General features: G+C 41.5%; 2 protein-coding genes across 2 annotated transcripts in view; one reads left to right on the forward strand and one right to left on the reverse strand.

The window, feature by feature from the left end:
- Nucleotides 1-2,041: 2,041 nt before the first annotated feature.
- On the reverse strand, nucleotides 2,042-16,196 carry LOC143282761 (sterile alpha motif domain-containing protein 9-like). Its single transcript, XM_076588514.1, has 5 exons — nucleotides 15,761-16,196; nucleotides 14,753-14,966; nucleotides 13,048-13,112; nucleotides 8,020-12,791; nucleotides 2,042-7,564 (listed from the first exon to the last, which is right to left on the reverse strand). The coding sequence occupies exons 1-5, from the start codon at nucleotides 16,077-16,079 to the stop codon at nucleotides 7,463-7,465; spliced, it is 5,472 nt and encodes a 1,823-aa protein (XP_076444629.1). The 5' UTR covers nucleotides 16,080-16,196; the 3' UTR covers nucleotides 2,042-7,462.
- A 5,068-nt stretch (nucleotides 16,197-21,264) lies between these two features.
- The window catches only part of LOC143282762 (uncharacterized), an 82,897-nt gene continuing 77,358 nt past the window's right edge, over nucleotides 21,265-26,803 (forward strand). Inside the window, exon 1 of the mRNA XM_076588516.1 lies at nucleotides 21,265-22,330. Within this exon, the coding sequence (XP_076444631.1) occupies nucleotides 21,390-22,330 (941 nt within the window). The 5' untranslated portion in view covers nucleotides 21,265-21,389. The remainder of the gene's footprint in view (nucleotides 22,331-26,803) is intronic.

A 26,803-nucleotide genomic window follows, 5' to 3' on the forward strand; every position in this document is an offset into this window, starting at 1 on the left:
ACTAAACATCCTGAATAAGACAGGCATGTTAACAGCAACATAAAGTTCATTACTTCTTTTTTTTTCGCTCCTTTTCAGAATGGACAATCAAAAACATATCGTGTAGTTTTGATCTGCTTATTGCTTTCATCCTTAATGATAGCAGATATTTGATCTGGACAATAACTGTATCAAAATCGTGATTGTACTTTAAACAATGCGCTTGTTGAATTTCTTTATAAAACACCAAGTAAACAACTTTTATCACAGTAAGATTAATATACCGATAATATGCGAGTTATAAAGAACAGTAGTGCTTTTTTTTCTTTTTCGTTGTGATCTCTCTTCCTGTTCTTGTCCCAAACATTTTATCATTTTGAATTACAGTTACGGTATGTTTCCTTCCAATCTTTTTTTGTATTCATACAGTTTGATTCCGTTTGAAAAAGTGTGTTTGTGTTCGTACTTACACTGTGGGTGAATCTACAATGAACAAGACATTTTTTTTTTAAATTCTATTTTGCTTTGTTTGTGCTTTATTTTGGTTTAAAAGCTGTTTCCTTGATTAAAAATAACAAACATATATTCAAGTATTCAGAAACAATAATGTTTTGATTCTGTAATTGCAACAAAGACAAGAAGAAGAAGAAGAAGGACAGTTTGAATGTCAATTTCAAGAAAGTTTCAAAGCGTGCGGACCGATCCATATACGCTAGACCCGCATCTGCAGTTATAAAATAAAGAGAGACTGACCTTCGAATAAACACAACACACTGATCAGGTCTTTTGAGACAACAACAACAGCAATAACACGAACAAGACAAAATCTGAAACATCGAAATTTCAAAAGATGTACATTCATGAAAAGAAACGGACAAACTAATAAATAAAAATGTCACTCCCAACAGCCATCCCCCAATAAATTGTTCTCCTTGTTATGTATGAAATCAACACATATTTCACACTGAAGTCTCTATTAGCTGTACAAATGTCAATTACACGAAGGAAGTTGTGGTCGCTGTGTTTGCCGAACGTACTGCATTATAAACCGCATTATATGATCGAACAAAATTAGTACATCAAACATCTTCAACAAGATAAAATTCGAAAAATTGAAACTTCCAAAGATGTACATTATGAAAAAACACACAAAAAAACCAAACGGACAAATGGAAACGTTTTCTCTTATTGTAAAAAAAAATCATCAACATTTTAAATCGTTTGTTCTATAAAAAAAAAAAAAAACAAAAAAAAAACAAGAGAGGCAAGGTCTTCACGATTCACTTGTGGCAAATTAAGTCCCCTAGCATTAATTACAGAGTAATTTCCCTTTTTTACTATCTGCACCAAAAACGTTTGCAAAATAAACTTCCATGCTTAGCAAAAGAAGTTCCTGTTTGAACAAAAAAATGAAAATAATGACTGCTCTTGTTGTTGTGTCAAAATATCAGATCAAAGTGCTAAGTTTAGAGAATACAAAAAATATAAATATAACAGTAAATGCAGTTTGCATATACAGACAACCGAACACCGGGTTAAAACATAGACTCACTTTGTTTACACAAGTGAGTAAAAAAAAAAAAAAAAAGGGGGGGTGGGAGGGGGAGGAAGACGAAAAGAAATGTTTGTATTTTTCGATAGAATTGTACGTAAGCATAGAAGACAGTTCCTGCAAGGCACCGTACCAGGAGGCAGAAGGAGAGGACGGCAGAAGAAGAGATGGGAAGACAACATCCAGGGGTGGACAGGCTTGACGCTCGGTGACGCACTGAGGAAATCAGAAAACCGTGAAGAGTGGAGAGGGGTGGTGGCCAGGTCAGCAGCGGTGCCCCAACGGTCTGAACCCAGACTACGGGAGAGGTGAAGGTGAAGGGATAGAAGACAGATATCCGCATTCCCCTCACTCCCCTTTGCTCCTTCCTCCCTCTCATCTCCCTCCCTCTCCTCCCACCCTCTCTCTCCTGCTACTCATGTATAGCGCTGAAATCCAATTTCTGAAGAAAAAAAAGAAGAAAAATGAATAAAGACAAAACCATCATCATCATTCTTATCATCATCAACATCATCATCATCAACATCATCTTCTTAACAACATTTCCAGCTTCAAAGAGGCGTCAAATCGCTTGGACTGATCCAGATACGCTACACCACACCTACTAAAAATATAACAACAACAACGAAAAACATACAAGCACATTAACAATACTCCAACTGACAATCGCCATGTATGCGCCCCATGCCTGTACAATTAACAAAAATCATAAAATTATCACTGTGTGATAAATGTTTGGACATGATATATAATGTGTACCCCTCCCACCCCCCACCCCCCGAGCCATGTTACCTTCAGTATTCTCCAGTATCACGACAAAAATGTTGTTGAAGACTAACGCGCTTTCCAACCAACCGAAAACAATGTATGAAACACAAGTTCAAAAGAACGAACAGTCTTGTTGCTGTGTGTTTGTGGTAAATGAATAGAAAGTTTTCATGTCGCTCAGAGAGAGAGAGAGAGAGAGAGAGAGGGGTGGGGTGGCGGTGGACAAAGAGATTGAAGAAATGTTGCAGTGAAAAAAAAAAAGAGAAGCAATTTTTATAATGTTTTCAACAATTATTGAATTAATGAAAAAACGAATGGCATTTGAAAAGCGCATGTCTCTGTTATGGCTGACTATTACCCATTCACATGCAGCTGAGCTAAAAAAAATGACTGACCACACACAACATTGCACAAACGCTGCTATGAACAGAAAACAGCTCGAACTAACGGCCGCGAAAAAAAACCAAAAACCATCACAAAACGCCTCACAGAACAGATGAGTTTTTAGCTGGGATTTGAATGTTGGTTGCTGCTGTCAAAGACCGATAAGCAGCTAAGTCCAGACAGAGTACTTACCACACACTAGGCTGCATGATTTTGAAAATATCACACACACACACACACACATATATATATATACACACACATACACACACACACACACACACATATATATATATATATATACATATATATATCTGTATGTATGTGTATATATATACACATACATATACATACATACACACACACACACTCACTACTCTCTATGAAAATAAACATTCCGGAAAATTCAACTATCATATTAAATAAACCTAAGATAAGAACATAAACGACCACGCAGTAAAAACTGGGAAGATTCCGTTAACATTTCAACAGCTACAACCCACAACAAAAATGAGAAGTGTAAATGAAATCCAGCGTCATGATAATCGTGAAACACAGCAAAAAATGTAAGTTTTCCAACAGCTAAAACACCTATTTCGAGCAGAAGCTATCACCTATAATGAATAACATGATTGCTAGTAAAAATATAAAATAACAAATGTAGAAAAAAAATCAGTATCATATAACAAAAAACGTATAAATATTATCTTTATATGCGTTAAAATATTAAAGATATAATCTGTAACACATCAAAATAAACCACATCAAAGAAAAACGTTAATGCAAAAGTGACATGAACATGATGGTATGTCTCATATGTTGAGCTATTTAGAAACAAAACATTAAAAAGAACAAAAAAAAAAAAAAAAAAAAAAAAAAAAACCCACAACAACTACAAAATTGATATGGACATGACGATCTATCTTAAATGTTCATGCGGGCATTTTACAAGCAAAGCTTTCAACTAACATTGTTTTAAATATATATAAACCTGATGAACAAGGCTTTTATAACCAATAATTATTCAAAATTCAATAACATGAAAAGTGCTGCAAAACATTCAAAGAAAAAAACGAATCCAGTATCCAAACATTTTCATGAAAAATGGCACAAAATATTTTAACCATTAAAAAAAAAAGCAATTATTATTATCTTTGCCGGTAGAATCATCTGTGTGTTTTTTTTCCACGCTATTGCTTCTGAAAAATCCTTAAAAAAAAAAAAAATTAAACATACAAAACAATTATAAACTCACGGAGTTCTGAATAAACACGTAGGGACAATCCAAGTCACACCTACACCCACACGTATGTAAGAAATAAAAAATCTGATTATTGCATGAAACTGTACTGTATATACACAACAATACATAAAATCATAATGACAACCAGCGTGCTTTTGTATTTGTTGAAATTCTGCACAATTACTGATGTGTGTGTGTGTGTGTGTGTGTGTGTGTGTGTGTGTGTGTGAAAAACAAAAACACGCACACAAAGATATAAATAATATAGGTGTGCGTGCTCGTTGGTCGTTTGGATATCTATTTAAATGATTAAAGGTTTTCTTTTTCTTTTCTTTTTTAACTGTAGCTTGCATAATCCACAACATCGAAGCAAAATTTCTATTTCCAACAAAGAGATATATTAAATCACAGTAAGCAGTTATCTTAAAATGCCCACAGTACCAGTTTGTACCGGACAGCAAGAATTATTATGTACATACTGTCCATAATAACCACATTCGGATCTTAAGAAAATCTCTCTCTCTCTCATAATTATTAAACCTACTACGCCTTATAAATCAGCATTTACCCACGAAGGCATCTGTAATAATAATAATAATAATAATAATAATTATGCAGGCAGGCTTATATAGCGCAGAAACCTCGTCTCAGATGGGGCTCACCACGCTTTACAGATTTAAGACTTAGTGACGTAAAATATCTTCAAAGTCAACACAGTCTCACATGTATATATATATGATAGTCAGTCGTGTCCGACTATGACCATCAGAACAGCAGAGGAGGCAACTGCTGTTCCGACTATTTGGACTAGAATTTGATTATAGTGGAGAGTGTCTTGCCCAAGTTACATCCCCACTCTCTCGGCCAAGAGGGTTTTAGGACAGTCGGCGTTTGGATGGTTCCCAAAGGCCAACTAGTCCCCAAGGCTGCAGCACTAAGAGCCAGTGCAATTTTGCCTCCTAGTTTGAGAGTCATAGTCCTTCACAAAAGACTAAACTGTAAATGATTTCCCATTGACTGGAGAAACCATTGAAAATACAGCTCTCACTTTGCTGTTGGCCCAAATGTAAACTTATGTCAATCTGTGATATAAGCCGAGTGTAGTGCAGGCCCAACAGTCTCACATGACACTGGCTAAAATATACATATTTAAGACTAAGTGACACAAAAAATATGTAAGTCAACAAAGGCACCATCAGTCTCAAATCACACAGGCGCAAATCTCTGATACACAAAGCACATCTCATTCACCAGTACGCACTGGCAACCTTATACAAAGCACATCGCTCTTGTCGAGTAATAATTAAAATCCGCAAATCACTGATACACGCGAAAAAGCCCATGCACAAAAACCCTTCACTGGTATCCTTTCCAATGTGCTGCATATTTCATTTTCACGAAAACAGTAAAAAGCTCTTACGGTGGTGTAACATACTCGAAGTGTTCTCAAGTACATGGCGATTTACAAGATCATTCATGAAAAAATGTAACTAAGTACATGTCATTATACAAGAAAATGAATGACATGCAGTGTGTAGACATCGGCAGGTGAAATTATTTTCATAAATAACTGTGATGCAAATCGATATAATTTAGACACTCTCTGACAGGCACAACAGCTGAGTGATTAAAGTGTTGAACTTTCAATCTGTGGGTCCCGGGTTCACGGCTCCTAGTGAGTAAAGGTTCCATTCTCCAGATGCGCAGACCTACTAGTGCCTGAACTCCCTTCTTGTGAATACGCATGCACAAGATCAAAATCGCAATGCGTTAAAAGATCCCGTAATCCATGTCAGCGTTCGGTACATTTTGGAAACAAGAACATACCCGTCATGCATCCCCCCGAAGGCGAAGCATGACTGCCTTCATGGCGGGGGTAAAAACGGCTAAACACGAAAAAGCCCATTCGTGTATACGGGTGAACGTGGGAGTCAAAACGAAGACGATGAAGGACATTCCATCTTAAATCGAAGTTCATCGCGTGGCATAGGCATAGAACATTCATTACACAAATTCATTTTCTTCATCTGGAATGGTAAAGCGGCGATCTAGTTGGATAAACTGGGTAATTATTTATGCTGCTTCTAATGTTAATAATTTTGTATTCTAAAAATACAAACGGTTTCAGAACATTACAATTTTATACAAACTAATACTTGTGCTGCTGGTTTCAATTTCGTCTTTCCACACATAGTAACACACACGTACGCATGCGCACATACACAGACACAGACACACACATGCGTGCAAAACTGCATTGTATATAAAAAAAAAAGGGTTAACAAAAAACACGATTCAAGCCAATAAATGTGAAAATCCGTAAATCTGATGACATGATCTTGTGGATGAAAGCGTGAACTACGAAATTCGAAGTGTTTCTCTTTCTCTGTGGCATATCGGAATGGTTCCTAATACCTCCAAAAGTGAATGTTAACAACAACAAAGTACAACGGATCCAGCCTGCTCCTCCTAAAGCATACGGACGTCTGACAAGACAGCAATCTTGAGGTTTGCTGATATCATGTTTAGAACACACGCATGTTAACATGTAACCATTATAAAATCAATATCAACAACAGTCCTTCATAATTAATATCAACACTCATGTCGACGGAGTCAGAAAACAAAAGGGAATATTCTGAATAGAATAAGAACTGTCATGTTGGCACACGCTTCTTTCAAAAATAGTCCAACAACATGATAACCTATGCTCTTGGGTCCTTTTTTTCCAACATAGAATTTTTTTTCATTACATGGTCTGTTTGACAGAAATCGATACACAGTGTCTTAATTTGGCAAGAATAAACAAACAGACTGAAGGGTAGGGGTGTAACAGAGTAATGGAAAAAAACAACCCAATGAACTTCAATAAATGTGTGCAAACATGCAGCTTTTCAGATGCATTTGCACACAACAAACACACATGAAAGATATATGAAATAAAAATGTAACTCCCAATAGCCAGCCTCCAATACACTGTTCTTCTTGTTTTGAATGAAATCAACACCCATTTCACACTAAACCTCTACTATCTGCACAATGTCAGTTTCTCGAAGGAAGTTGTGGTCGCTGTGTTTGCCAAACGTACTGCATTATATGAACAAAAGTAGTTCATCAAACATTTTCAACATATTCTGGAACACCAAATCCTAAGTGCAAAATACTGTCCGAGTTCTGTGAGCTTAACCACAAACAAACAAGTGAATAAACGAATACAGATACTACATGAATTAATAAACAAATAAAGTATCAAAAAACAACAACACTATAACCGATGAATGACCAGGGGGCGGGAATGAAGCGTGTTTTTTTTGTGTGTTTTTTTTTTTTTGTGTGCAAACAATCGCAAAAAAAAAAAGTTTTGTTATGACATAGCATTAACAATATTTGACCACATTCTTTGGCTTTAGAGACAAACTCCAAACTCATCACAAGTCAGCAGCACTGGTGTGGAAGACACAAAGAATTCAGTGTCTCCACAGGTTTCCACGTGTTGATGGAGTGATGACTCCTGCACGTGCCGGCGAGTGATCGTGTCACAGATCTGGACCTTGCAGCACCGAGGTCCTCTTCTCCACCAGATCCAGGCGTTCCTTCTCCAGGGTCACCTTCTGCTTCTTCAGGTCCTTGGTCTTCAGCTAGTGAACACATGGAAAAGGAAGGTTGTGATTTTAAAAAAAAATCTCTGCTAACTGGGAATCAAGAAAAGAACATTTACATTCATAATTGTTACCAGCGCCTCCTCTCTTTCTCTCTGTGACACACACACACACACACACATATATACACATACACACACACATATTTGTGATCGGAATCTCCACATGAAATGTCTCCCCTCTATTCGTATTCTTATTGTCCATTGGTGATTCTAGCCACACGTTACAGATTGAAAGCAGGTGGTATCTGTTTTCGATATTCAGTCTTATATCTAATTTGAAGTAAATGCTAAAGTTAATTGCAAACATGACACCATAATCGTATAGAAGCAAGGATTGAAAAGATACTGTTGTTTTCAATCCCAGTGATACTTTCAACAGTAACAAAGTTCACGAAGTAGTTTACACAATATGCCCTCTCAAAAACTACTCACCGGGTTTTTCTCATTCAGGCTGATGTCTCTCTCCACCACGCCTCGTTTACTCCGGTTGTCATAGAAGCGCCTCCAGAACTCGTTGACGGCAACAACGGACATCATCTTCTGCTGAGAGCGGTCGAAGTTTCTCCTGGGCTCCGGGAAGTTGATGGGGGTGGAAGCGGCCTGCAGATCCATGGTCTCCTCGTTGCGGGTGACGGAGAAAGCCTTTGGGCCGGACCAGCAGAATCCCAGCACGAAGCGGACACTCTTCTGCCACAGGGAGGGATCCTTGATGGGGAAGGAGGTGGGGATGGTCAGCACCGTAGCGCAGCCTTTCTGCGAGTGAATGGTCACCGACATTTCTCCCCCTCCGTGCAAAAGTGTGCCCTGCAGACTCTTCAGTCTTCTCTTCGCTTCGGCGTTGTCCCAGATTCTATCCCCCATTTTGTGACCAGAATCGACAGCCTGAAGTTCGCTGCAGAATACAATCTCGCGAAAACTTTCTCCCTGTCCAAGGAAGAAGAGGGTTGTGCCTTTTCGTCTGTCCATAAGCTTCTTGCCTTCTTGCTCCTTCTGTGCTGGGTGGTTGTTCTGAAAAGCGGCTTTCCACTCTCTGATAACGTCTTTGATTTTGTTGCATGGACAAAGGTTGAGCTTCTGTTGGAGGCGCCATTCTGTGGGCCAGTGGAACATCACCAGGTAGAGATAGGCCTCAAGGTAGGGGATGACATCTTGCTTTGTTTTGTCATACAGATCCAAAGTCCATTCCAAAACACGCCCCAGAGACAGACGCTGAGCGTAACTCTCATCCTGCGAAATGCGGGCCATTGTCAGATTCAGTATGGTCTTCAGATCGAACGCAGTGCAGTAATCCGAGTTCACGTTCTTCTCAATAAGAGAGTGCATGACTGCGAACTCACTGGCTGCGTTGTACTCATCGCGAAGGCCATATATTGATCTCAGTGAGTTCCCGCCACGTCTCTTGACCCTTCTCCGACGGAATTCGCAGGCATCTGCATCTTTGAAATGTTTTGGGACGACATCAGAGTCTTCACCAAAGTACGTATCCAGGCATTCCTGTAGATGCACGAACATCTTCCTTTCCTTGATACTGCTGGTGTAGCTGGGGCTGTACTGGTAGCAGGAATCTTCTTTCAGCTGAATCTGTTCATCCTCAAGGCGCCTCATCGGCCTCTCATAATCATGGTACAGACCCTTCAGCTGAGCAACACGTTCTTCACCAAGTTCTTCTATCAGCTCCCAGGGCGTCTCCTCAATGTTCACGAGAAAACGATGCAGTTTCTCTCCCTTGTCGTATTTGAATGCTCGGAAGAAGCGGCAGCAGTCAAGGATGATGACGACTACTCGGAGTTCAGAAAAAAAGCCACAGTTGTTGTAGCCAGTGACGTCTTCATCGCTCAGCTTCTGTTCCCGGCGAAAGATTTTTATGGCATCAAACGCCATGTCGATGACATCCTTGGCCTTCTCACCCTCCAGGATCTCTTCATTTTCAAGGCAAGTTTTCAGCACACTGATCAGTTTTTCTTTGAAGACTTGACCGTGTGTGTCGCACACGTAGGAGTTCTTCGGCACCATGTTCAGTGCGATCCGTGCATACTTTTCAGCACGTGTCCAGTTCTGGCAATGAATGTAAATTCGTGCAATCTGCTGTGCAATCATCGGGTCGTCAAACTTCTCAAACCCTACTTTGAGCACTCCCGCAGCTGTTTCAAAGCCTTCGTCATTCCCTATCTCCAAAATGAGCGGCGAGAACTTGGCACGACCCTTCTTTGAAGCTGCTCTCTTCTTCAGCATGTCCTTCATTATCTTCACCAGTTTGTTCTGCACGCTGGATTCATTGCTTGATTGGAAGATGCCACTGTGAAGAAACTCCAAGATGACATCACTAATTGTTTTGTTTTCCATCAAACACAAGGTCTTCAGGATCTCTCGAGACAGATTGCTGCTGATAATTCTGAGGGCCTTGACATCCCCTCCAAGACAGGACTCTGACGTTCTGTTCAAGAGGACGTTGATAGACTGGCTAAGGGATGCCTCCCAGTGGACGTCTTTCGTGAAAGTCTTCTGTCCCAGCATTGGTCGCTGCTTTTGCTTGCCATGTTCAGGAGACATGACGGGGTTGAAGCAGCTCATTGGGATGCTCTGGAAGTCAGGGTCAAAGCTGTTAATGAGAGCAATGTATTTCAAAAGCCGTTTCTCTCGGTATTGATGGATCTTGCTCACAAATTCTCCGACAGTCTCTTTGATGTACTGCTGGTTGAAATTTTCCTTCAAGATATTGAAAGAAATGAGAAGCTTGGGATGAAGAGAAAGCTGCTGCTTTTTGTATCTTTCTTCAAGGATTTCATACTTGGTTCGGAACCACTGGATTTCGTTCGTCTGAAGGGCATGTCCAAGCATGACTTTGGACCTGTCTCTCTTTCTTGGAAATTCCACCATACGGACGCAGATGATGAGAACGCAGAAGACATGGATTCCTCTGTCTCTTGCCTCTCGTCTTGCCTTCTCGTTCATCTGTGAGCAAAGCTGGAAAACCTTTTCCTCATCTTCATTATCGATCAAAACCAGTGGGGGCTGTGGCTGTGACTGCTCTTGAAAATTCCTGAAGCGTGCAATCTGGTCACAGGTCTGGTCAGTTATTCTTTTGATCACGCAACAACGCACTTCTTTCCTCTTTTCCCAAAGAATTTCTCTTGCTGTTGTGCTGCCTCCTGCACCTCTCTGGTGAAGCAGGGAGATGACAGCCACTTTCTCATCTTCTGGAATATCACCCTCCAGTCTTTGGTTGACTTGCATTAGGAGGTCGTTGAACTCAGTTCTCCTCAACACATGGTCCCCAAAGTAAAAGTTCCACCAGCTCACCTGTTTTCCGCGATAGAAGTCGATCTCCATTTTGCGCTTTTTCTTATCAATCACCTCAGGGATGCCTCTCTTCACAAGATGATCTTCTTCACACTGTTTCATGCTGAGAATTTCCAGGTCCGAAAGTTCGTTCATTTCCCTTTCTTTCATGAAGCATGGTGAGCGGGTAGAGGAGGGTAGTGTGCATCCGATGCCTGGTTTATATCCACATATGTTCATAATGCTCTGATTCACATGTGACCAAGGCATCCCGATCACCGATCTTTCTTCCAAGACGTTCTTTTCCACGTAACACCGCCTGACCACTTCCACCATCAGATCTTGGGCAATCCTCTCTGACTCTGCCAGCAGGATCCACTGGTTTGGGAATTTTGTGAAGATTTCCTCTAAGGATCCCAAGAGAACATCGTAGTTCCTGGACAAAAGTAAGATGATGATGCACGCCTTTTCTGACGGAATCTTTTCTTTGTAAAAGCGTATGGCTTCTTTGAAACCTTCAGCACGCTTGCCTCTCCATTCTGTTGGCTGGAATTCTTCTTTTCCAAGAGGAGGATATCCGTTACAGAAAATCCATGACTTGAAAGAAGAGGTTTCAATGCTTTCGAGAAGTTTGGAGACTCCATCTTTGCCGCCACAAGATCTGTTCTCTTCGCTGTCCTTGTGAAAGTTATCAGTAGTCAGTGCTTTATAGATTTGCCCCAGATGTGATTCCACAACTGGATAGAGCCCCATTGGTCGTCCATCTGCAGACTGGTTTGATGAGTCAAAGTCGAAGACAGCAAAAGGAGCTAAGCTCTTCACAAAGGAGAAGTTCTCCACAAGAGAGTCATTGGACATATCCTTAGGGCAGGGAGCCACGAACAGAATTGGATATACGTCTGTGAGTTCATACTCATATTCCCCAGTCATAAGGTTGTGAAGCTTTCTGTTGAGATCTGGCATAACGACCATCCGTGGCTTGGACGTTTTTTCGCTGTCTTTCCTTTGTGCAGTCAGCTGTTTCCTATGGCTCATGAACTCGAGAAGATCTTGACCTTCCGCGGCTTTGGCCGCGCCATCGGTGTATCGGAAGAAGAGCGAGTGCTTGCCACTGACCGGGCTGAGGAAGAAAGCTTCGTGTTCCACCAGGCTGCTGTGGGGCACCACGTCTATCTCCACCACGAACAGATGCTGACCGCTGGTGCCCTTCTCCACCACGGGAACAAAGACGGGGTCTCTGATGCACTTTATGGCAATCTGTCGCTGGTCAGGAAAGAAGGCACGGTAGATTTCCTCTGTGACTGCGAACTCGCACTTCTGTCTGTCCAGAGACAATCCAATGATCTGTCCAGCGGCATACGCAGGGGCTGCGTCGTACTTTCCTGCTACTCCAACGTGAAACGTGCCGTTGACTCTCTCGTTCATACACGCTGCAGCGAACTGTACAGCTTCTTGAGCCAGTTTCGTTTCGTTTTCGCCTTTCTTCAGAATGTAATACTTATGAATAGCATGCAGGGGGAACCCAGGTCTGGACTGTTCGTCGGGCAAGACGTGCCCTTTCACGTAGACATCCATGGAGCCAGATCTTGTATCAAAATCTCTGAAAGTCTCCAGCTTCCGAACCCCTGCTCTTATCTTGTCGTTGATCACCACTTCAGGTGGTTTCTGTAGTTCTTGCAACACTTCACCTATGGCTTTTCTAAGTTTAAGGCGCTTGCCCATTTTCAGTTCTGGGAACAGCTTTTCGATCAGGGCTTCATCCAGGTCCTCCAGAGCGTCGCCGCTGATCTCCTCCTCCTCAAACCTCTCGGCCAGACCCGTGTCCATGCCGTGCTTCTCCAGACACACCCTCATCACAGCTGCCACCCTCTCTGCGGACACCTTCTCCAAAGGCACAGGAGCCGTGGCCTCAGCAGTGACAAAATCTATACAGATTAAAAAAAAAAAATCAAAAAAAAAAAAAAATCAGTGAACGACGTTTAGGGGTGAGCGTCTTTGTGCAGCTTAACAAACACACACACACACACTATCTCTCTCGCACTCACACACACACACACACACACACACACACACACACACACGGCAGTAATGGCAAAGTCCACAGCATGTAAAGAAAGTAATTCATGACATAATCTGGTGCAATCTGTCGTACAGGTCACATGTATGTTGTAGTAATAGTACCTTCCGAAGTAGTGTCAGATTCACAAGGCGTTTCCACTTTCAGGCGACAGTTCAGGAATGCTGTGCTGACACTGGTTAAGGCAGGTTCCCTCTCTCTCCCTCTGCCCCTTTCACTCTCTCTCTCTCTCTGTCCATATACACAAACACTTTCTCGCTATGTCACACGCACGCACGCACGCACACACACACACACACACACACACACACACACACACAAGCACGCACACAGAGAATGGAACTCAGCCGCGCGTCTTTCGACATCCCGCCCACAACACTTTCTCATTGGCTGAGTCACAGAAATTAGACTTAGAATGACGGGCGCAATAGCCGAGTGGTTAAAGCGTTGGACTTTCAATATGAGGGTTCCGGGTTGGAATCTCGGCAACGGCGCCTGGTGGGTAAAGGGCGGAGATTTTTCACGATCTCCCAGGTCAACATGATTATGTGCAGACCTGTTTGTGCCTGAACCCCCTTCGTGTGTATACTCAAGCAGATCAAATACGCATGTTAAAGATCCTGTAATCCATGTCAGCGTTCGGTGGATTATGGAAACAAGAACATACCCATCATGCACCCCCCCCCCCGAAAACGGAGTATGGCTGCCTATATGGCTGGGTAAAAACGGTCATGCACATAAAAGCCCACTCGTGTACACGCGAGTGAACGTGGGAGTTGCAGCCCACGAACGAAGAAGAATGTTTCGGTTCTTCACTTAACCTGCCACATTTCGACATAAAAAAACCGCCTTAGACCCTGTGCAGAATTTCTAAAATCTGATACATTTCATCCAGGATCGAGTAACTTCTGTTCATAAATTACACTGAGGATGTTTGAGTTTTTCACTCAACTTGAAATAGTTCTACCTTTTCAAAAGGATAAAAGAAACAACAAGAAACAAACAAACAAACACACACACACACACACACACACACACACACACACACACACACACACACACACACACACACACACAAAACAAAAAAACAACAACAACAAAAAACAACCTCTAAGATCCCGAGTTAAAATATCTGTGATCTGATACATTGCATCCGTTCTGTTCACCTGCATCCCAGCTACAGCTACAAACAACCTCCACTCTCATCAACTGATCAAGTGATCGACTGGACCACACCTCGTGTGGAATCCACCTTTGCCTTCTGAGCTCATTCACAACGATCTCCTCCTTTTCCCTTCACGAGTGGTTATTGCTTTTTTGTGCTCAGTCATAGTCTGAACGATCCCAAATGCAAATGTTGATGGGAAACAGATTCTATTTGTTCAAGTCAAAAAGAAAGGCTGGGAAGGACAGTAAGCACTCAACAGAAGCTGGGTCGGTTCCACAGAGGAGTGAAGGAGGCCATTTACATCGAAGCCGCCAAGCCAACGGTGGAAGACATCACACAAGCAGTCTACAAAAGCCACACGTCATGAGTTCTGCTAAGGTTGGCGTGCACAACTCAAGTTCTCGGCAGCACAGAGTCGATGAAGGCAGCCGGATGGCAGCCGACGGCTATGTTGTAACTAGTGTAAGTCAGCATTTATTTATTATTGAATGTAAAGTCTAAAATTCTTCTATCATCTCAACATGATTATATATATATATATATATATATATATATATATATATATATATATATATATATATATACATATATATATATATATATATAAAACACATTCATCTGTATATTCCCCCAAAGGATACACGTTCCTGCGCTTGTTCCTCTTCCTGGACACGCGTGGGAAGACCTTGGGGACCAGGTCGTGGATCTCGGACACGCTGAGCAGCAGGGGCTGGTGCATCTGGTGCAGGTGGAACCTCACGGCCTTCTCCACATCCTCCACGGGCAGCTCAGCCTTGTCCTCCACCTCCAGGCTATCCCGCAAGATCCGCTCCAAAAGCTGCAGCTGTTCCCACTCTGCGAGACAATATGGGCAGTGTCCGGGTCCATCATGATCTTATTATCATCATCATCATCATTATTATTATCACTATGTGTGTGTGTGTGTGTGTGTGTGTGTGTGTGTGTGTGTGTGTGTGTGTGTGTGTGTGTGTGTGTGTGTGTGATTAATGATACATAGTATAGCGCCAATCTTTGGTAGAGCCGAATGACAACTGCCTTTAGCCGCTCATCATTCGTTTCCTTCTTGTAAAAAGCCAGATGATAAATTTCTAGTTCAGTGTGTTCGACGTTACGTGCAAATGCTGATAAACGGTGGGGTATCATATACAGATTTATGCTGAAATTCATAATAAAAGATATACACAAAGGCACGCCATTATTTTGGGTAAAACCGTAATTTTCTATTAAAAAATGTTATAGGCTATGTTAATCATATTTCTTCATAACGCAAAGTACACGTTCAAATCACACACAACACATAAGCAACACACACACACACACACACACACACACACAGGTCACAGGCAAATATGGGATCCCAGCTGTCAAATCACCATAGCGGCCTGCCGTCTTTTGGCAGGGTGCCCGTGTTGACACGTCTGATCGATGTGTATATGGCGATGGAGAACACACGCAGGCTGTCTCATGTGAACGATTTGTCGAATAGTTTGTTGACGATAATTCAAAATAATTATATTAATAAATTATGTGCGCGCGCACTCACACACAACGCGCACCACCCTCCCCACCCCCCCCTCCCCCCCTTACAAACACAACCAACTCACTCCCAACCACCACCACCACCTCACCCTCATCATGCTGCTCCGGCACCACCGACACCACTGTCTCGTCCAGGATCTTCCTGATGAACTCCTGCCCGACACGCGCGTTGCCCAAAGTCTCCAGGAACACCTCGTAGCTCTTGACGTTGGACTTGGCCTTCAGGATGCTCAGGAACAGCCTCACCCTGTCGGGCCGGTTCCCCTCCGCTCGGAGGCGTTCCATGTCCGTTCGGATCAGGACCTGCCTCTCGAAGCACAGGTCCATGACCGGGTCTACCTCCAGGTTCTCTTCCAGATAGGTGTAGTTCACCTGGAGCTTCTTCTTGTATTCTTTCACACTGCTCATTTTCTGTTGTTGCCAGGTGTCCCGATGCAGGAATCACTAAAACTATGGGTGTAGTAGAATGATATGTGTACGGTTCAACCATCAGGGTGTGGCTTGCATGGATGAGGAGCAGAAGGGGTGGGGGTGGGGGTGGGGGTGGGGGGTGAGGAGAAAGAGAGAGGGTGTTTATCTTGAAGTGTGTAGGTAGGTATGTCGTTGGAAAGGTGTTTTAGGATCAGCGTTCGGTTCAACGTTTGGAGCAGTGGGGACGGGTTGGGGGAAAGTTTTCGTGAAGCAGAAACGTCTTTTTGAACTTTAACATTTTTGTTCCCGAGTCTTTATATCTGCTGGTTAACTTTGACATATTCGGGGTTTTTATGTTCACGCTGTGTGGTGTACGTTAGTGAGCTTTATCAGACGGACATGGCAGTTTGTTTCAAGGCTCAGTTACTGGACAGGAGGAACAGACCTTGAACCTTGGGTCTTTTCCGAAGATGACCATGTATGTAAACAGACAAAATTCTTTTGTTCAATTAATTTGTTTATTTACGATATGACTGGTAGAAACCACGCGGCTCGCTCTCGTCTGAAACACACACACACACACACACTCACACACGCACGCACGCACACACACACACACACACACACGCATGCACGCACGTATACATAATTACACACGTTGAAGTTTTGAACCAGGGATACATCCCAGAGAGAATATCAGTTACTGAATCAGACATGGGGAAACCCAGAAATTAATGTGAACCAGTGGAGATACGGAGCTTACGACTGGTATCAAAGAAGCACATCCATAGACAACTTCCTTCCATTTCTTTCGCCCTTAACGCCTTCTGGAGTCGTCGGGGCGCCCATCAACAACTACCAGAACACTAATAGCATTACTTATACCACAGCTGCTTCTACAACGACTTCTTCGACTAAAGGTGCTGCTAGTTCTTTTTCTCATTCTGCTTTTCACTTTGAGTGCAAGTGAGCGTGTGTTTCATGATACAAATGCGCACTCGCTCAAACTGACAAATTGGTGCGCAAGCGCTGAGAGATAGAGAGAGAGAGACAGAGACAGAGGGAGACAGAGAGAGAGACAGAGACAGACAGAGACACAGAGAGAGAAGACAAGACAAACTTCTTTATTTTCCAGGATAATAGATAAGCTCTGGAGCGCTTTCATTCATCCAGTTCCTGCCCTGAAACGGGGTCAACACTACACAATGCTACAATTATATATGTCATTGCATGCACTACACGATACTACTTAAAGTCAGTAACATACGTACATAACTATATACTACATAAAGGCATAAGCATGGTAATAATAAGATAAACACGCGCCGGCGCGCACGCGTGCGAACGCACACACACACACACACACTGACAGACACATATATATATAGGCTCAAGCATGGCGGTGTTAATAAACTACATAAGAAAAAGAAACATAGAGAACACACACACACTCTCTCTCCCTCCAGGAAGAGAGAGAGAGAGAGAGAGTGTGTGTGTGAGTGCCGTGTGTACTGGCTGGCGGGCCTGTGTGGTTATATTTTTGTATATCTGGCCACTGGGCAAACTGCACACCGGCGCGTGCGCATGCGGTGTGCGGTGTGTGTGTGTGTGTGTGTGATGAATAAGCTATATCAGTTTTTGTGTGCATGAATGCCAGCGCCATCACTTCGTGTGATGCCACGTAATTACCCCTATGAAACGAACGATGACTCATGCTATCTTACAAGTTAAAATGAAGTTTCGATTTCAGTTTGTGGGTGAATCCTTCACTTATACCATCAACGTAAACAACGCTTTTCAAATATCATAAAACAAAAATAATAAACAAAATGAAACAGACTGACATTACGACTTCCAGACGTGTATGATATTGAAAGAGCGCGTCGACCTTGGTTACGCTGAATTTTCAGGTTCGATGAGGAAGGCTTGTGCTTACACTGTACAGTGCTGGGCGCCATTTGCAACGATTTACGACAATCGCGTCGAGGTCTGAATCTGAACGAGTAAAACCAGCTAAATCTAAGAACACGTAAATACTTGGTGAACAAAATATATACGTAGGCACTGCTTTTGCAACGTGTAAGCATAAGTCACCACGTCACCAAAATAAAACATTAGCAAAATTTCCAAGCGCTGCACTGTCAGCGGCAGCCATAACAACTTGAACAAGCAGACGACATTTGTAATCTACAAACGACGAACTAAAGCAAGCACAAACACACGCACAACTGCTGATAATGTTGAAAGTGAGCCGAGAAAGATTTTCACAAATTTAGTCAATAAACAGTACGTAAGTATTCATCAAATTGGAAACTTACCTCGAGAATAAAGCACGTTTGGTCCAAAAAACTTAGCTGCGCTTCTGCAGGCCTGTTTTGTCTGTCGACCGGGTTTCCATGGAAGGGGCTTCCCCGTTCTGAGAATTACGTCAGCCTAAAGCGAGGCCCGCCAAAAATAGCACCATGGAAGAGCCCAGAGAGAAGTTTCGGTTTCGAAGCATCATTGGTGTTCGAAAAAACAACAACGACCGAACAAACAAATAAACAGACAGATATATAAATACAATAGACAGATAAAAGCTTAAAGCTTTTAAACTGCTCACATTACACTGCCCGAACCACAACATACAAAGAGCAAACACTATTCATAATCTCCCACAAGAACATATCACTGTACATAACTTACTATTTGGTAACACCTCTTTTAGTCTTGAGATTAATGTCAGCATCTTTGAAACTGTTCATAAGTTTATTACTCAAAGCGAACGATTCGATCCCTAATTCAGACAATTCCCTCTTTTTATGTATATGTATATGTGTCCATGTGTATATGTGTGTATGTGTATATATATTTATATACATATGCATATGTATATATAGATATGTGTGTGTGTGTGTGTGGATGGGCATGTGTGTGATGGCCTAGAGGTAACGCGTCCGCCTAGGAAGCGAGAGAATCTGAGGGCGCTGTTTCGAATCACGGCTCAGCCTCCGATATTTTCTCCCCCTCCACTAGACCTTGAGTGGTGTTCTGGACGCTAGTCATTCGGATGAGACGATAAACCGAGGTCCCGTGTGCAGCATGCATTTAGCGCACGTAAAAGAACCCACGGCAACAAAAGGGTTGTTCATGGCAAAATTCTGTAGAAAAATCCACTTCGACAGGAAAAACAAATAAAACTGCACGCAGGAAAAAAAAAAAAAAAATGGGTGGCGCTGTAGTGTAGCGACGCGCTCTCCCTGGGGAGAGCAGCCTGAATTTCACACAGAGAAATCTGTTGTGATAAAAAGGAATACAAATACAAATATGTTTGCATGCATCTAATTCAAAGGTTTATAACGATGAGTAATATCCTGTCTATACGCATATATGTCAGTGTATGTACCTGAAACAGTGCTGCCCTTTTATTTGCCAGCTCATGATATGAATACATGATGGCGTGCTTGCCTTTTTTTCTTTTTCTTTTTTTTTTTCGTGGGACGGTTGGCCCTCGCCGCTTTGTCGGCCAAGTTAAGTCTTGCTGTGCTTGTGCCCCAGCGTTCATGCTTCTCGTTCTCTCTCTATTGACTTCTTCCTCCACCACTCGTTTTTTATTCATTTTGTTCACTTTATTTATATCTCAGCTTAGTTTCGTTCAAAACTCATGTATGTTCACGTCTTCTAGTTATGATGACATCCGTCACATATTCAGTATGTACATGTGACAGGACAGGACTTTATATAAGATTTTCTTGTTGTCCTGTTCATCGATATCTGTGTTGTATTGTGACATGTTCCAAATAAAATACTGTTTAAACGTCAAACTGCTCACAATGTTTACCGCCATCATGTGGACTATCATCATCATCCGGTCATCACTGTCAAAGTCGTCGTCGTTGTCACCCACCCTCCCCCCCGGGACACACACACACACACAAACACACACACACACTTTCAGTGAGCGAGAAAACTGAAAGAGCATCGTGCTGTGTATTTAGTCTGCACGGTCATTAATTGCCGCTGCAGAAAACCTTCGAAGGCAGTGTGATCACATGACGGGGTCAAAATAGAAAGTAACTTTCCAAACTTGTTTAAACATCGATGGTGGATGGTTAGTTGAGAGAGACAGACAGAGAGAGAGAGAGAGAGAGAGAGAGAGAGACAGAGACAGAGACAGAGAGAGACAGAGAGAGAGAGACAGAGACAGAGAGAGGGATAATTAATTGCAAAATAATTTTGCGCTCATAAATGTTTCACAGAAAAGAGAAACGAGAAAAATACATATACATTTTTTAAAAGCCATACACTCTTCTGTACACGTGCAGGGGTTGATAGCTTAAGAACTGATTAATGTTCAATGTCCTTGTTCATTTTCACACACGTCGTAAATGTGTGTGTGTGTGTGTGTGTGTGTGTGTGTGTGTGTGTGTGTGAAATGTTGGAACATATGTAAGGATTTGTGTGGCTTTGTTGTTCTGTATGCATTTTATGTTTAGCACAAGTTTATTTGTTTGTACATATAGTAGTATCATGTTTTTACTCTGATGTAGAACACAGCCCCCGCTTTCTCACTCATTTTCCCTGCTTGCTCCCCCCCCCCCCGTCCCCCCAGCCCCCCTCTGACCAAGCTCTAAACACTTACGGAGTCATTTGCATAAAAAAGGCTGTCTTTCTGGGTAGAGCCGATGGACAGCTGCCTTTTGGTGCTCATCATTTCGTTTCCTGTGTCATTCAGTCAGGTTTTCGGTCACGCACACACACACTCACACAGACATGTAACATTTTACGTATACGAACTGTATGAACGTTATGTTTATTTACCTCGCCATTTAGGCAACCGTACTCTGTTTTTTTCTTGTTTCCATAACTTACCGAACGCTGACATGGAAAAAATCAGGATCTTTAACGTGCGTATTTGATCTTCTACGTGCGTATGCATACTAAGGCCAGGCCTGCACGCATGTTGATCTGACAGATCGGAACATGTCTGCACAAGGTGCGACGGAGACTGAGCGCTCTAACTATTCGACCGTCGCCATCGCACCCCGCGCGGGCATGCGTGCTGGTTGAACGAGTTTAACGCCCTATTGAGTGGCGCCCTCTATGTCAACAAAGACCGGATGCATTCAGTCCATCTATTCAGAGCTCATGCATGCTGCAGTATTGCATTCTCTTATTTGAATAAGGGTGACACAGTCGACGCCATTTTGAACAGTTAATGCGGAAGTATAGTGGCAGTTTTGAACTTTTGAGGAATTTTGTATCACAAATTCACCTTTAGAACCTTCCCTGGACTATGTGATGAACCGTGCCGTCATCTGAAGAGAAATGAAGTCTAACCAGCTCTTCCTGTGTGTGGCAGTGGGGCTTGCCTTCCTGTTTTTCGCAGTTTGTGAAGACACACCATTCGAATGGATGCGACCGGACCGTTTTGACGAAATCAACGACAAATTCTACAGCATCACGGGGGAGAATTGTCGCTCGAAACGGCAGGATGATCTACAGTTCAGACCAGGTACGGTGGCTCAGAAGCCTCGATACAACAAGTTGCTGAGTACCATCATGTACTCCAACCGATCCAACCTCTTGCACGCTCACAACATGGCTCTGAACCGTGCGTTCTTCTACAGCTTCATTTACCAGCAGTTGAACCAAAGCGTCGATTTCGACACCCAGCCAGGACTGATGTACATCTATATGGGACACATCGCCGATGTCACCGCCAACCCTGGCTTCATCAACGGTTCCTCCGTCTTCTTCGACTTCAACTGCAGCTACCCCAACTGGTACCGCACGATCCCCTTCAACACCACTTTGCCACTGTTCGGACCTCGCGCCTGGAGGGTTGACGACTACAACGAGGCCACAAACTGGCTGAGAGAGCCCACCAACAACACCATCGACATCCACGACTACGGCTCTGGCAGGATCCGCAACTACACCCATCCACAGTACAAGGGGAACCCGTGGTACCGCGACTGGCTGCCTGACCTGGTGGAGAAGGACGACTCGGTGAGGAAGTTCACGTACTCGGTGGGCATCAAGTACTCCAACACGACAGGGGTGTTCATCCAGGACGAGTTCACGGACGACTCGTTCTTCGGGCCCCCTCAGCCCGGGCAGCAGTCTGGCGAGGAGGGCCTGCCGGTGCTCATCTCTGACCCCTATTTTGACTGCGACCGCTCCAACCGCTGGATTGTCACCGCCTCGTCACCTGTTGTGGACTACATGCCACGCTACTTGACATGGATGAACTTGAGGAGAGCCAGGTGAGTAGGGGGTGTATGTGAGCATGACAACAAATATCGGTACATGCATGCTTATGTACACATAGATCTATTAATCTGATCGTAAACAATCATACACGCGGACACAAACACACCCACGCAAACACATGCACTGACGATGGTATTTATGTGTACAGACAGACAAAAATGCAAGCCAAGAAAACATCCTGGACAATATTCTGTAACACTGAAGTCTCAGACTTTAAAGATACTAAAAAAGTGTAGAATCAATCAAATATCACGAAGAATGGAATAAAACTGCCAGAATATCCTGTCATTTTAGAATAAATAAGTTCCCCTCGTCAGCAAAATGCAAGCCAAGAAAACATTGGTTAAACTTCTGTGACACTGAAGTCTCAGACTTTAAAGATACTATTAAAAAAAAGTGAAGAATCAATTAAGTATCATGAAGAATGGAATAAAACTGCCAGAGCATCCTGTCACTTTAGAATAAATAAGTTCCCTGCATCAGCAGGAAAAAAAACTGAAGCATTTGTCAGCTTGTTTTCTAATGTAAGCAGACTAGATGGACTATCACAGGTACATACAGAGGGCACTCAGAGAAAAAGAAGAAAACCTGAAAGTTATAAAGATCCTGTAAATGTTCTCTCTAAAGTTTGGAAAGAGTCAATAATAGTTCTAATAAAAAAAATTTTTTTTTTTAAAAACCCCAAAAACCTAACCAAACAAACAAACAAACAACAACAACAAACAAAACAAAACAAAACAAAACAAAAAACAAACAAAAAAACAAACAAAAAAAAAGCAAAAACAAAAAAAAAAAAAAAAAAAAAAAAAAGAAAGAAAGAAAAAAAGAATCAACCCACTTCTCATGTTTGCAAGTTGCTAGTAAAATCATTTTAACATACTCGTCTTCAACTGTGAGAAGAATGTTATCCCTGTAAACCAAGCAGGTTTAAAACAAAAACAAAACAAAACAAAAGACCCAGAAAAGAAGAAGAAGAAGAAGAAGAAAAAGAAAAAGAACTACATTTGATTGGGCAAAATTAACCACTCAGGCTAAGCACCAATTTACAAAACGAAAGTTTTTTCGATATAACTAAAGCTTATGACCAACTGTGGCATTCATGTCTAATGTTCAAACTAGAGACGACTGGATAATCAGGACAGACGTATAACTTTATAAAAGACTTCTTAAAAAACAGAAAAATTCAGACTAAAATAGGGAATACGTATTTATCTACACGATCATTGCAGACATGTATTCCCCAGGGGTATGTAATTACTCCTGTGTTGTTCAACATTTTAATGAACGAAGGAAAAACAACAATAACAACAACAAAAGCCTAAAGAGGAATGTTGTAATGGTTCAATATGCTGACGATATATGGATACTGATGCAAGTTACAATTAAACAGAACACACCAGCCCGATATTTAAGCTGCACAAAAAGCTACATCAAAATGAGTTAAACATGGTAGCAAATTACATGAGTGATAATGGACTGCAGATATCAACTGGTACAACACACATGATACTTTTTAACAATGGATCCAGGCCAGCAACCTTGTCTTATTTTAAAATTCATGATGACTCTCTGGAATACATTAAAAAAAAAGTTAATCCCTTGGAATGCACTGTGTAGCAAAATCAATTTGGAATCATCATAGTCATTGCATTTTAGCAAAAGCTAGGGAAAATAAAACTCTTTGAAAATTGTATGCAAATAAGCATGGAGCCAGGATATGTTCATTTTATTATAACTTTGTACATCAATCGTTCGGTCGAAATTTATGTATGCACAGGAAGTATACTTCAGTACACCAAAATATTTATTGAATACAAATCAAAGCATAAACCGCAGAACATATAAACTTGCATCTGGCTTACCAGACTATGCTTGAAGTATGAAAACATACAGTACAGCGGGAGTACAACCATTAGAGGATCAATGGGAACTTGCGGTTGGCAAATTTGTTATGAGAAGTTTAACAGTTCAAAATGATTTTGAATAAGAAATTACACTCAAATCCGATCTTCCAAAGAGAGCTACATCTATATCTTCTCATACCACTTTGGGAACATACATGTCAAGTATTATAACAAATTCTGGTTTGAATAAGCCCCCACATCTTGCTAAAAGATCTGCAGCATCACTTCCTCCAATACGGGAATTCTAAAGAGCGCAATTTGACATCGATCATACTGATCTGACCAAAGATGCGTCATTAATTTACTTTCGTCACATGTACGAATTAATTTGCAAGACAAATACTGTAACTATCTAAAGGTAATTTCACAGACGGCTCTGTTGAAAATAAGAGAGCTCGTGTTGTTTTCGTTACTCCAGACCTTAATTTTCATTGCCAAAATGATTTCCATGGTGTGCAGATGGAAGATGAATTAGTTTAAGACAAAGAATGTCGATAATGTGTCTTTTATAGGCCTATGTGCATGGTGCTCACATAACAGTCCATCACATACTAACCTAGCTGCCATATGTTCAAGTCCTATATATCGGATCTTCAGTGTTGACAATGTTCGGCACTTCATTGCTGATAGGAATTAATAATGTCATTAAAGAAAAAAACACCTTTGTTAATTATAGGTAGGTTGTCGTTACAAAGATGTTGTCGAACACACACACACGCGCGCGCGCGCGCGCGCGCACACACACACACATATATATAGATACACACACACACACACACACACACACACACACACACACATACATACAACACAAGATAAATCCCGGATTTGCTGGCACAACTCAATGAAAATCATTCCACAAGGGTAGATTCTCGAAAGAGAACAACAAGAATGCTAAATAATCCCCAAAGAAGATAATTGTTCTCCTTTTCTTTACAAAGTTTCGCCCATCGGGATTCGTCAGGTGAGCGTCTTGTCTGTGACGTTTTGTCTATAACTACGTCATCACCTACGTTCGACGTCAATCGCAATGTTACAACAGAAGATCTGGCAATAATTAAAAAGAAGAAAGAAAGAATAATAATAATAATAATAATGGTAATGATAATAATAGATGATAATGATAATAGCAATAATGATAATAATAAATCAAAATAAATAGATAAATAAAACAAAGATAAATGAATAAAAAATATAAAAGAAGAATTTAGAAAATGTATTTTTTAAAAAGTAGAATAATAATAATAATGACAATGAAAGATATATATATATATATATATATATATATTTGTGCATATTCATGGAACAAAGAGTCTATCTTTCCCTTTCATGGTCATCGTCTTTTTATCGAGTTGGTTAGTTTGCTGATCCCTGGGTTCGAATGTCACAGAACTGAATCCCCTTTCGCAGAATGCTGTTGAAATCTTTCCTTTTATTCCAACCTTGGACAAGGGACCCTAGGTTTCCCTGTTAGTTTATTTCCCTTCTTTGCAGAATGTCTTTCTTTTCTACATGTTCAGTGGGAGAGATTTTGAGGTAGTTCAAATCTCCATCTTTTGGTTGTTTTCATGACTTCACATGACGCTGACAGTTGGTCATTTTGCTGTTCTTTGCATCGCTCTGTTGCGTCCACCTGTTTTATGTTATTATTATTATTATTGTTATTATTATTATTACATATTTTCAAAATTATTTTTTAAAGGCTTTTGGTTGATGCAGCATACAGAAAGTCTGGATAGATTTGACATGTTACTAAGCACGCCACATTCGGAGCAATGCAAGTAAGATTGTTTCTGGTTTTCCTACTTCCGTCCACCCCAATGACAGACAAAACTCATCTCTGTTCTCTGAATGTATCACATTTCTTCTGACACGAGAAGTGACCATTTTGAAGTTGGGGGGCCATGATCGAGGGACATCGTGGCGGGAAACAGTTTTTTTTTTTTTTCACATCATGGCATGTATTCATTATTCGTGATGACAAAGCTCCAAGGAGCACCAGAGTTTTTATAAAGTGTTTATAAAGGATTAATATAATTATGTTCTCAATTACCTGTGGTAGCTTACTTTTTTTTTATAATCAAATTAATGTACAAACATGTCAATTTTTGCAGTATATTCATTTCTGATTAATTCTATCAAACATACATCATTCATATGATGTATTATGATGACAGTTTTCATTTTACTCAATGTTCTGTTACCAACACAGAGTATGGTAGCCATTTTTTTAAAACAAAATTATAATACTTCATTTTGCGGGAAACAGTTGGTGTATATGTTTCTCCAAGATTTCCACGTCTTCTGTCTAAGGCGATGATGCTGTTCAGAAGGAATTCAGATCTTCTTGTTTTCCTCACTGCTGTACAGAAGCTTAAGAATTGTTCTTGATGGTTGCCTGTTTCTGATCGAATAGACTATAAGCTATCCACTCTGACCTTTTCTGCAGCCAACGGATCTGGCCCCAAGTATCTTTCTGAACTCCTCCATATCTATACCCCGTCTCGCCAGCTCCGTTCTTCCTCTGATACTCGACTTTTCAGGATACCTCACGTCAGAAGT

The sequence above is a fragment of the Babylonia areolata genome, chromosome 6 (genome assembly GCF_041734735.1).
Source record: "Babylonia areolata isolate BAREFJ2019XMU chromosome 6, ASM4173473v1, whole genome shotgun sequence".
Lineage (NCBI taxonomy): Eukaryota > Metazoa > Mollusca > Gastropoda > Neogastropoda > Buccinidae > Babylonia > Babylonia areolata.